Consider the following 12,811-nt stretch of genomic DNA (forward strand, 5'->3'; position numbering starts at 1 on the left):
CTTTTCAATGAAAGTGACAGGACATCTAGTCTTAGCTGAGATATCACCACTACTAGAAATCATCTCCAAAGAGATGCAGTGTAATAGAAAATAACTGCTAGAACTGTTGTCTGATCAGGACAGTGCTGTGGAGATCTCCAGGATGGAGCTGGAGACTGCAGTCAGAACAAAAAAAAGTAAAATCAAATGAAGAATGAATTCTAGGAAAAGATTTAGTATTAAAAAAATACAAAGCACATGATCTAGCAAAATTCACTTGGCTGGCCAATTCTTGAGAATTTTCAAGTGTCATGCAAGGTTTTTATGGGAACTTCAGCTTCTTCAGAAGAACATGGATTATTTCCCCTAGGATTATGACAGCAATATTGTAACAGAAGGGAACTGTCCACATGGGCAGGAGGCCTATGAATGCCCATCTGAGTTGGCACAAAACTGGTCAGAACAACCTGCCACTCCTTTTGGCCAGCCTTCTCTTCAGTCATTTAAACTCTACAAAATATATGAGGAACCCAAAAGCTATTCACCTCCAGGTCAGCTGAAAATACTCCTAATTCCAACTACTTGCCATCTCTGTTGAAGCAACAGATTTCAACAAAATATACAGTATTTTTCAGTGGCAAAGTCTGGAAGTGAACATTAAGAGCTCCACAGCCCGTTAACAGCTTTCACTGACACTTTTCTTGAAAGTACATTCTCACTTACACAGAAAACATGACATTAAGGTTACTTTATCACCCTTGCAAATACATGAAGTACACAATTTAGGAAATTTTAGAATTAAACCTCTCTCTATTTTCCTCAGTTTATTTTCTATATTCAACAGGGGCACTGGGAGTCTACAGGTCTCCCTCCTTCAGACTGTCATAAAAATGACAGAACATCATTGCAGAACTAAACTAATTTGGTAACGCTTAATTCTTGGTGAAACTTCGCAATAGCAATGAAGACTATTGCCTAACAATGCAGTAAAATAACTTTATCTGCATGTTTTCAGTTTTTTCTTCAAAATCTTGAAGTCAAAGCAAACAAAAGCACCAGCTAATTTAGGCATGCTGCAGGGTTTTGTCCTAGACTTTACTTTTTACTAGAGAGGCAGAAGTTCATGCTCTATTTTACACATCTCAAGTAGCTATACTTTCTCTGCCTTCAAAACAGGGGGACAATCCCCCACCCCCCCACCCTGACAAACAGAAACAAGGAAAAATCTAGGTCACAGATAACTTCAAAAGTGTTTGCAGACAAAACTGTAAAGTTGATTTGCAGCACAATTCACTAAGTTTAAGAATGCCTTGGACAACTACTTGTCCTGACTTAACCTGCCATCCTCTTCCATCCTCATCTGCTTATGAGGCTTCAAAATAACAGGAAAAACAGAGAGATGACCATTCCCTCCATAGCAACTTCTCTTCTAGCCTTATGACTAGATTTTGCCCAGTTTGGCCAGACAAGGTTCCCGTCAAGATGTGCTTAAAAAGTTTCCTGGTCTCTGCAAGTTTAAGCCATCTGGGAGCACACACAGAGACTCTTTGGAAATGTGATCCTGAGAAGTTACAGGGAGAGCAGTTTAATCGGCAAGTCAGACTTCAAAAGCAGAGTCCAAGTCTACTGTTTATATGCTGAGTTTGAGAACATCAACACAAATAAGTGAAGCACTGCCCTAAAACCTGTGCAACACATATGACATCCAAGGTAATTCCCTTTATCCCGTCTTATGTCTTTAATCCTACAAAACAGATTACATTCCACAGACATTTTGGTATTTCCCCAAAACAACCTCCAAGTAAACACCAACTTACCAGGATTCTTTTACGATCCTTTTCTGATAAAAATTTCACTGGTGGGTATTTCTGGGTGAAACTATAAAACATTTCAAAACAAAGAAGAAAAACTAAGTAAGTTTCAGCCTTGTTTCTTCTTCCACATATTTGTCTTTGAAATGTGAGAAACTACTCTGAAAACCTCCTATTCTTGAAGTTCTGCTAAAAGTATATTTAGTCCTTTACTCTAAAAAAGGATCTGGATCAACACAAGACAATGCCTATGCATGGTGAAATATCAAAATCCATCTGCAAAGAATGCTTTTAAAATTTCTGCCTGATTTTATGTAATGAATCACTTGACTTCTACCTTTTGAGAGCAGAACTAGTGCCAGGCATGACATCACACGAGAATAAAACAATAAAACATGAGCAGTGATTGGACATCTCTTTTTAAAGTTTTAAAAGGCAAACAACCTTCTTAAAAGCTCTGGAGAAGAAAGCAAGTTGTATTGACTTACCGCATTGACTTCAAACACTTCTTAAAGTTTCAATGTGAAACTTACAACATGAAGTTTTAATTCTCCTTAAAGTTTTACAAAAACCAATATAAAGTTTACAATCAGAATGCTGAAAAATACATTTTAAGATACTTCAACAATTTCTATGAGAGAGCTTATTCAGCATGAAAACTGATCTTAATTTTCTTAGAAATAGCTAGACTGCCATTTATTTGATGGTCTTCAAGCTAATGTAATTTAATTTTTGCACCTTCTTTACAGGAACTTCAACCAAAACCACCATAAAATAAAATTATGTGACATATGAATCTTAAGTGCTCATCTCTTGATGCCTCAAACCTTAGATGAACTTCTCTTCCTCCCTGGCATGCATTCTGCATACAGCAACAAAGTCCTCTGAAAGAAGGTGTGAATCTTGTTTATTCATTTCAGTAATTAGCATCATAGTCTTGGCAATTTATTACCACAGATTTTTCTTAACTAAATATCAGCATGACACTGCACAAAAATCAAACTATGGTTACTCTTCTCCCCCAGTAAGTCCACAGGCTAGAGATGCAGCCTGATGTAGCACGCAGGAGCCAAAAATGACAAGAGTTATTACATCTTGTTATACTCACAAACAGACGGTGACTGAACTGACCCTACAACTGTGATCTTGAAGCACCTCCTCCTCTGCTTCTAACCTGCAGTACTGGCTCAACAGGAATTCTTCAGGGCCAGAGCACAGATGCTTTTGTACTTTATCCAATTTTCATCACAGCATGAAAGCTGCTTTCAGTTTCTTGGATAGGGGAAATATGGCAATGGAACCTTCCAACATTAGCCACACACGGAGACTCAAAAGAAAGCTACCTACACTTGTCTTACATTACATACAGGTCACTAACAATTTCTTTGATTTATGCTGAAGCAGTGAAAGACAGCAGTGCACAAGCACAATGCAGACATGTAAAACACATCCTTTCTGTGACAGAGAGGACAATTCACTCATAACAAGAGATTTATGGAGTTCAAAAAAAGTTTAAGTGCCAAATAACTAGATGCAAGGCAAGTCTCTCTCCTCCATTTCCAAGACCACTATTTTAAGGTTGCATTAATCCATCCTGGAGTCATATTGGTGCCACAGGGACCTCACAACCATTTTTGCTCCTTCCATTACGCCAGTAGCAGTTTACAGACAGCAGGATAGAGTTTGGCAGACAAATAATGAACTTTTGGCAACAAAATGGAGTTTATCTTGACTTAATGTTTGCTTTGATGATTACGTGGCAATGCTTTGGCTGTGTAAATTCTTAATAAAACTTTACAGCTCTAGCTTCAGTTAAACAACCTCTTGTCATGAGACTAGCATTAAGGAATTCTTGTCTTTCCTGCTTCTCAGAAGCATGAAGATGGATTGCTTTCAGGTTTTATCAGCTTATGAGGTAAGAAAACATTGACACTAGAGTAAGCTTTGCAAACTGGATCAGCTTTCAGGCATCTGACAGTGAGTAGTTATTTACTGTCACTTCACACAGATATAAAATTTAAAAAATATTAATTGCAACAACCCACATTCAGCTGAATCACCAGAGGTAAATGCCTACATTATTTTATACGTATATTTGAAAAATAATAATAAGACAATATTAAGAGCCCTCCCTTTTGTGAAAGTTATTTCCAGATTGGTTCACACAGAGGTAAAAAAATATTTTGATTCTTTCTCATTTTTTCCTAGAGGTCTGAAACAAGACTTATCAATACACATGAAAAGGCAAGAATATTTATATAGCTTCTGGGAGAAGTATTAACTTAATGGTTCTCCTCAACAACTCATTGTATTTTTTCAAATGAGCAACAATTATTAAATAAAAGAGCGCCAATCAGGATACCCTCCCACAAAGGTCCTCTGTGGATGGCAGAAGAAAATACCTGGATTACCCACAACTGAAGCTGAAGGTTTACTGGACTATCAACAAAGATTAAATAAATCAACTGAATGTTTTGTCAAGGTGGTGACACAATCTGCAATTTGTTTCATATTGCCAATATATGCCTAGTTCAAACTATGAAGTTCACATGCACATTGAGAGATGAGCAATCAGATCAGTATTCTCACTGAAATAAATGGCATGTGGCAGGTCACTGAACCTTTCAAATCAATTGTAAAAAACAGAACTGAAATTTTTTCTCCTTTTTTTTTCCCTTACAGCCCAGGAGGGGTGGGAGGAGGAGGGGCAGCTGCTCACTGACAAGACAAAACTCTGAACACCAAAGCACTGCAGGTGTCAAGCATATCTCTGGCCAGCCACAATGGTATTCTGTCCCCTCTCCAGAGGAGCAGCACACAACCACCAGTATGCAATACCCCATGAGGGTTACTGGTACTGCTTGGACAACCCAGCCTCGGCCCTTTGCAATGCAGCACTCTCTGCTTTGCCTGGGATACCAACAGTGTCACCTGCAAAACAGTACCACTGGCAAAAGAAACAAGTCCTTGTCAGAGCTGACAGTTCCCACCCCTATACCAGACCTTATTTTGTGATGAAAAGCATCTGTCCATGAGGATGCCCAGATAAGAGAACTGATCTGATACAAAGGCAAACAGGCAGGGTGAGGGATAACACATTCCCTTACAAATCCTGAGGGAAGCAGGTCAGTCAGGCTCATCCAAAGCATATACAGAGACTAAGATGCACAAGTGAATCACTGTACAGTAGCTGAACCACAGTAACTGATCACAAGTGTGGGAAAACTGTGGTAATGCATATTTTAAGTCTCTTGAAGATGAAACCAGAATGTCTTAGCAGACATAAACCACAGTAATCCATTCATCAGCTGGACTCCAAATAGCAAATTCCTCCACAGGATTTGAACTTTACAAGAGTACAGCACTCCCAGCTTGGTTCAGTAGGACCAATCAGACTGAATACCTTAACCATTACTGTCTTAGCATTCAATGCCCTGTCCTCACTTATATATGATAACAACTCAAAGGTGCTGAAGGTATATACAAAAATTTATTTCAAGCTTACAACTACAGAACTGACTGCTACAGAAAAGAAATTGTGCCTTTGAGCTGCTTCCCAAATTCAGCAGATGACATACCTTTTTTCTAGATCTTTGATTTTCTCCCTTAGAGGTGCAACAGCCTAAAATAAAGGAAAAACATTTAATCTTTGAAGAATTAAACAAGATCCACATCACAAAACATGCACATAGGAAGTTGCCTTAGAGCAAAAATCATAGCGAACAGTCTCCTATGCAGATCTTTACTGAAGACATTCCAGGAAACTTACATTTTAAAAGCCTCCTTTACATAAAAAAAATCTTGAACCCTTTCCACCAAAAATCAAATCACCTATAACAGTGTGAAATGAAACCCCTCAGCTTACCACTGAAAACAAAACATCTCAAGGCTACGAGTACCATAGTCTTGACAAGGACATTCAATGTTATGATTCCTATTTGGCAAACTGGAGTCATAAGTGACTTGTCTGAGGTTGTCAAAGGTAGTCTATATCCAGCAACAGCACAGTGGGACAGTAATTTAAACCTCAACTATTTAAATGGACAACAGGTAAGCACACAGAGGACACAGGCACAGAGAGAAGGACATTAGCTCCAGTGAAATGACTGTATTCTCTCAGAACATGCTATGCAAATTTTAAGATACATCGTGTTTAAATATCTAAATATGTTGTACATCATGATTTGAGGGTATATTTAGGCTTAAGAAAATACTCAAAGGAAATCTATTAGAAAATATGGTTCACCTACCAAGTTTTCATGGCTTTACAAGAGAGAATCACTTAAGCTGGCATCAGTTTCAGTTTCTTTATCACAGGACCCAAATTTCTAACAGGCCTGCTGAATTTCAACAGGAGTCCCTGAACTCTTGTTTTTAAGTTTACTAAAGCCTTGTCATAAAATTTAGCTTCTAGGGCTATACATAAGTCGAAAGCTGTCAGAGGTTCTAACTGGTACTAAGTGGCAGCACATCAGTAACCATCGCCAACTTGTTTTATACAAATACTTCTGACTAGAGCTAGACAATTCAGGAACTTCATAAACTGAATAAAGCTGCATATTTGTGTTAAAAGGAAATTATATGGTATTGTCATTTATATTCATTAAATATTTAGCTCTGGAGAACAGCAAATAGTTCCTGGAACAGTTATACTTATTCTGATAGTGTAAGACATTATACAAATACAGCTTTAAAATAAGATCCAGAAATGCCCAACTTCTCAGACCTTACAGTAACTCCGATCTACACATCGAATTTCAAGTATTTCACCATTCTTAAAACAACTGGAATTTTCACAATGCTTGTTGCAACACTTACCAGAATTAAAAAAAAAAAAACCCAAACAAAAAAACAAAGAGAGAAGAATGCAAAAGATAAACTAAGAATACAAGCTCTCCATTGATTTTAAGCAATTTCAGTGGGCTGCTCACTGTGTCCAGAGGAACAACTACTATATAAACCTGCTGGAATACAAGACACTAGGCAGACCAGACTAAACTAGTACAGGAACACACACCCACACAAGGGTAAGGGGTATCAACCTCAAGGACTTCTCTATCCATTTAATACTTTGTTTTACTGTTGACTGGAAGCCTAAAACATTTGGAGCAAGATCTGTTGCACACATTCTTAATATTTCACAACAAACTGAGGCTGAAATGGAAATTCAGAGGTATTGGTACAGAAGTTCAGAACCACTAATATGTTCAGTACCCATGTCTACTTCAGAAATTGCCAGGACTTGTGCTTAAAGCATTGGCACTGCACGCCCTTCCCCAGCCACAAACATTGCTATCTTTGATCATTTGATCATTAGCTAAGAACAAACCAAAGCAATTTTGGACACCTTCAAATTTGTACGGCACCTTATATATACTTCACATTTTGTAAGGGAGTCAGAGGAAAGAATGTGGGTACATCCTTTCAGTAACAAATAAAGCAGTTCTTGGGAGGATTCTACCATAGTCTCTACAGCAAATTCATCAGTAGAACGACCACTTTTAAGAAAAGTTTTAATGAAAATAAAGCAGAGTCACAGATCAGTGTTAGAAACTCCACTAGAGCAAAGAACAGTTAAAAAACTGAGGTACAGACAGAAACCTAATGCTTTGAATGGTTTTAGCATAATGAAGAGTAAGGAGAGAAAACTAAATATAGCCCTTCAATATGAAATGAGTGAAATGGAGTCCTCAAGATAAAACAGATTACAACTATTAGAAAACTAACCTCCTCTATTCTACTTTCCACCTTCTGATCCCCATTTTCTTGAAGAGACCTGTTGGCAAGAAAAGAAAAAAGTAATCCATACCTAAGCAATAACAGCTCCACTGCACCTGCATCATGCTAAAACAGCATCCTCAAAGCATCCCGAGTTAGTATTATTTCAAAGACATAATTAGAACGACTTAAAGTGGATGGTCTAATTTCCATTGAAATCCATCAGTTTGGCAGAAACTGAACCTAGCCCACAGGAAAGAACAGTAATAACAAAAATGACATTCATTTTACATAGAAAATTAACTTCATTTTAGAAAAGTGTCTAATTATTGGTTTTGAATGTAACTTTATTGTGGAAAGGCCCAAAATGTCTCTTTGAGGGTCTCTGCTTACTGTATGCTGACAAAACATTTTCCCTTAATGCCACTACAGTATCAAAGAGAGAAGGGCAAAAGTATCTCACTTTGACTTCGAACTTTTCCAAACACATGGGAAAAAACCCCCCAACTGCACTAAAATGTGTCTTCAGCAACCGCCTGATGGGCAATACTGACTTTTCACACCAATGTTACTCATTTGAAATGAGGCCAAGGATGAAGTATGTCGTGGTAACTTGTGAAAACAGAGTACTGTCTACAAGGCCAGTGTCTTGCACAGATCTGTGTGGTCTTTTTTAGCACCTGATTGTGTAAAGTGTCTCAGTTGTGTTCACTCTTGAGTAAACTTGTAGAAATGTAGAATATGTATTTTTAAATTCTACCTCTTGTATCAACGTTATGCAATTTTTCTTACACTTGTGTAATTATATATTTTTTTAAGTGAAACCTTCTGAAAGGGGAATTATTTATCTCACAGTAGTAAGTTTTTGCATACTAGAGGATTCATGGGTATCCAACATAAAATGGAGTTCTTTCAAGTGAAAAACAGAGGTCCTTTACTTGGGACCTGAACTCATTACACCTACAGAAACAGAAGATCCTTTGTTAAGCAGATATATTTATATATATACACCACACTGTTACAAGTAAGAGCAACGATTCCCTTCATAACCCTCTGTAAAACTCTCACCTTTTTAAAAAGTCAGCTCACTCTATTACTGAGGCAAAGACCTTACCAGCCAGATTTATTTTTATCTCTAAAGAATACAGTAAATTCCTACACTAAGACAAACATTCCCTGAACTATCTTTTCAAACCAAGTTGTCATTTGTTGCATTAGTGGCAAATAAAACCCCTGCAGCTTCCATAGAATGAATTTACTATAAGGAAGCAATATTAAGCTATCCTGGTGGATTTTGAAAATGTTTTCCCAAGTAACAGAAATTTACAAAAAACTATGCAAACAACTGTGGAACAGATAGCCTTTCCTATCTTCTAAGTGAGCATGGAAAATTTGGAAAAACCCTCAGAATTTTAAAAGGTCCCCTCAAAAATAGTTCCTACTATTTTTTATTCACAAATCCTGGAACTCGAGGACTGGCACTCTGCAGTTTATTTTTTAATGAGCATTTCTTCCTAACAAAGACAATCCTTGTTGGCTGAGGATCAACATCAGACCTTCAGAAATAATTTTCCCCCTCAACAGCTCTATAAAGGACATCTCAAATAATAATTCAGATGAAGGTAGTGGTGGAATTTGTAAGGATGGCTTATCAGGGAATAAACACCCTGGATCCCATACCCACCCGCCCTCCTCAAACCTCTCTCTGGGGTTCTTGTCCTTCGTTAAGAAATGCTCAGCTGCTCATGAAACAGCTGCTAAGCTGCCGTAGTTCGCTGGTCATGACAACATGGTAATCTAAATGATATCCCCATCTGCAAGCCACAGCAGCTCAGCAGCTGTTTGCCTGACAGCTGAGCACTCTTTGCAGCAACAGTGGGAAACTATAAGAGGAGCAGAGTGGACCACTTGGGATAGGAACAGACTCCAGGGTAAGCTGTCCTGGGTGAATTAGAGCCTAGAGAAAATTCATATTTTTTCTTATTTTGTCTCAAACTTTCCTTACTGTGTGCTGCTAAGCGTGGCAACAGAATACCAAAACTCTTTACTCACAGAACAGCATAGTAAAATATTTTGTCCTCTATATACAATGACTTCGCTGTAAGGAATAAGCTGTCCTCATACTCTTCAGTTTCTTTTGCAGCTGTGAATTTTCCTGGAGGACAAACTCACATGCAAGCAGAAATGTGAAAATCTGAATGTTTTGCAAACATATTGCTTGTCTTTCTATTTCTAAAAGAAAAAATTCTAGGGGACAATGCAGGATTTTCTGCTTTTCAGCAGTTAAACCACCAGATTCTCTACCAATTAACTGTGGAGGAGGAAAAAATCTCCAAAGCACATTTCTGATTCTAGGTACAGAAATATAATAATGGCAAGCAGTGGAGAATGTGCTGCTCTTCAATATTTAAGCCCCCATTATCACTGAGGTACAGTCACATTTGTGCTGAGGAAAAGCAGAATCCAAGCCCATGCAACCAGGTATGCCAACCAACTGGCCAAAATCAGAAGATGAATTTGTGCAAAAAAAGGCAGATGACGAAGTGTGAGTAAAATCCTGGGTGAGATCTATAGCAAACATTCAACCATTTTTGAGACAGAACACTTCGTATTTAAAAAAATGGTATCAGCTGCTTAGCAACCACCCAAACAACAGTGTCAGCTGCTGTTTTTCTCTCTACTTTGTATATATTGATAGAAAAGGTAAGTTAATTTTATTACACATAAGGATATTCAATACAAAAATTATATACATTACCTCATATTGACAAAGTTTCCCCATACAGCTGGAAAATAAGAGAAAAAACATTACAATGTCATATAGCAGTACATGAGGTCATTTTTTCCTATTATCATCAGAAAGCATTTAAGACAATATTAAGTATGTTAATCACAAATTATCTAAGTAAGTTACATTTACACACCCCCCAAGTGTCTAGAACACAGTTTTAGAGTATGGGTGGAATTCTGATGAGATTACACGAGACGGTAAAAAATATGCAGGAATTATCTAAACTTTAATTTGTCACTGCACAGATTAAATAAACCAGAACACTCAATTTATTTATTAGGGATGTTGGAAAAAATGACAAGAACACTAAAGAAGCCTTGTAGACCTGAACGACACAAATTGGAAACTGCAGAGTCACAAAAGACTGGCCACTACAGGTGAGAGCTGAACCAGTCCAAAGAGGTGCCACAAGAGTCCTGCATTAAAGGTAGCAAGTGCTTGTATGCACATATGTTCTTTTAAGCAATGCAACTTTTAAAATGCCTCAGTAAGCAAACAAAATTTCTTTATTACTGTTTGTATGGAAAAAGTTTTATAGAAAGATAAATCACAATACAAAATTGAAAACCAAAGATGTACCAGATGTTTTTAGGTTCACAAAAGATTCAGCTGCCCAAATTACTTTCTACTAGAAAAAAAAAAGTCTGAAACTGGTCAGGGTTTAGGTGATTATAAGACGACTATCAGAACATTGAGTTTCCTTTTAACTTTCAACTAAGACACAGAATACAGTTTAAAGTGAAAAAATGAGAAGCCATAAACCAGGCTACACTGCCAAGGAAGACTTGACAATTTCACATCATCAAGATAAAACAAGGTTAACATGGAACAGTTATGTAAGGGACTCTGCAAAACAAGCAACACAGGAAATATACCCCAAATATGTCCAGAAAAATCATTCTGGAGTTGCTCTTTAAGAGACGAGGCTCAAGCTAAGGAGCCAAATTACACTGGGTCTTAGGGACTAGCCTATATGCAGTATTAACATACATACAGAAAGCTTCTGAAGTGTCCACAGATTTTGCAAGCTGTATTGCAGGTCTCGAGTAGCAGCTAGTAAAGTATTTTGCCTACCTTTAGGCTCTGCACGTACATTTCCATCACTATTACCCAATGAGCTCAAGCAGAGGATGAGGTGTTACAGAAACAAAACAAAAACCACTGCTACAGTCACAGGTACCTTCCAGGCACGAGGAGAAATGAAACATTCTCAGGAAGGAGGAGTGGGGAGGACACAAATGAGGATTCAGTAATGCAGTTATTCTAGCCTTTAGGGGATGGCAAAGCTACTGAACTGTTCCTAAGTGCTGAGTGCTGCTGAGTAACTCAAAGAGTAATTCAAAGGAATCCATGACAGACTATGAAATTAAGCTGTAGGAGGGCCCTGTGATACCTGTAGTGATATCATAAAACCTCCTCTCATCTTCTGGGCAAAAGATAGGGAAGCTTTATATTAGAACAAATGATTCATAAAATCCAACTGAATTTTTAAAAAACCCTGTATTTTGTGTTAACTAGATAAAGTAAATTTAATGTGGGGGAAAAAGGGATACAGTGTTGAGCACAGTTAAATTCAAGTTATTTACCCTCTGGCTAGGATTTTAGAATTATGTATGATAACATTAACGGAAAAACACTTTTGTTTCTTTCAGTGAATGGTGACGATCTGGCAGTTACAGGTATAGAATTCTCCAGTTAAACACAACTGAGCTACACTTACAATGAATAATTTTTCTGGGCTAGAGAAACCCATACAAATAATCTAAGTGGTTATGCAGTGGCAGGAAGAATCTGGGTTTAGCTGGTAAAGTAGGAATTGATTGGGAAAAAAAAGAAAAAAAAAAGAACTGCCAGCTGCAACACAAATACCACCCTCCCAGTTTTGCTGCAAAGACAGTGCAGCCACACTGCATACAAGGAACTGGCTTCCTAAAGAAGACATGTGACTTGTGTGTACTCAGCGTCCACAGCAGGGAAGGGATTCATATCCTTCCAGAAACACTGTTTGATATCCTAGTTCTGTTGGAGTACATGACTAGTTGCATTAAACTTTTATGAAGCATATTTGGGTACCACTGGAAAAAAAAAAAAAATTAAAAATTGCAAAATTAACCACAGAGGAACTATCACACAGAGCTATCTGAAGAACCCTGAAGTCTCTCATGTGTAGAGAGACATTGCAAAAACTCCCTTCAACATACTGACTGTCCTCATAAAGGATTCTGAATGCACAGTTCTAAAAAGGATCTTTTTGGCTACTGGTGCTCACATGGAGCTTACACCAAGGTTGAAGGGATCAGAGCTAAGATTTCTGTACAAGAGTGGAAATAAGGTTTGGCTGTTTTTCTTCCAAATACACAGCTGTTTATATAACTAGCTTACCCAGCAGCAGAACCAGCAGCACAACTCTGGCTCACTGAGGATTTCCTTGCCCTAAAGGTTATGTCAAGGCCAGTCTGACATTCAGGCAAGAATGATGGAAACATAGAGGTAAGTAAGTCCAAATCAACAA

The 12,811-nt window shown here is 37.8% G+C and overlaps 1 protein-coding gene across 2 annotated transcripts in view; it reads right to left on the reverse strand.

The window, feature by feature from the left end:
* UXS1 (UDP-glucuronate decarboxylase 1) overlaps window positions 1-12,811 on the reverse strand; it is a 57,508-nt gene that overhangs the window by 35,044 nt on the left and 9,653 nt on the right. Inside the window, exons 2-5 of one of the 2 annotated variants that reach the window (XM_082278439.1) lie at window positions 10,267-10,294; window positions 7,518-7,566; window positions 5,369-5,412; window positions 1,797-1,857 (exon numbers count right to left, since the gene is read on the reverse strand). In XM_082278439.1, the coding sequence (XP_082134565.1) occupies window positions 1,797-1,857; window positions 5,369-5,412; window positions 7,518-7,566; window positions 10,267-10,294 (182 nt within the window). Of the gene's footprint in view, window positions 1-1,796; window positions 1,858-5,368; window positions 5,413-7,517; window positions 7,567-9,560; window positions 9,601-10,266; window positions 10,295-12,811 lie in introns of those variants that run through there. The other variant, XM_082278440.1, reaches the window with a different exon arrangement.

The sequence above is a fragment of the Coloeus monedula genome (genome assembly GCF_965178545.1).
Source record: "Coloeus monedula genome assembly, chromosome: 3".
Taxonomy (NCBI): domain Eukaryota; kingdom Metazoa; phylum Chordata; class Aves; order Passeriformes; family Corvidae; genus Coloeus; species Coloeus monedula.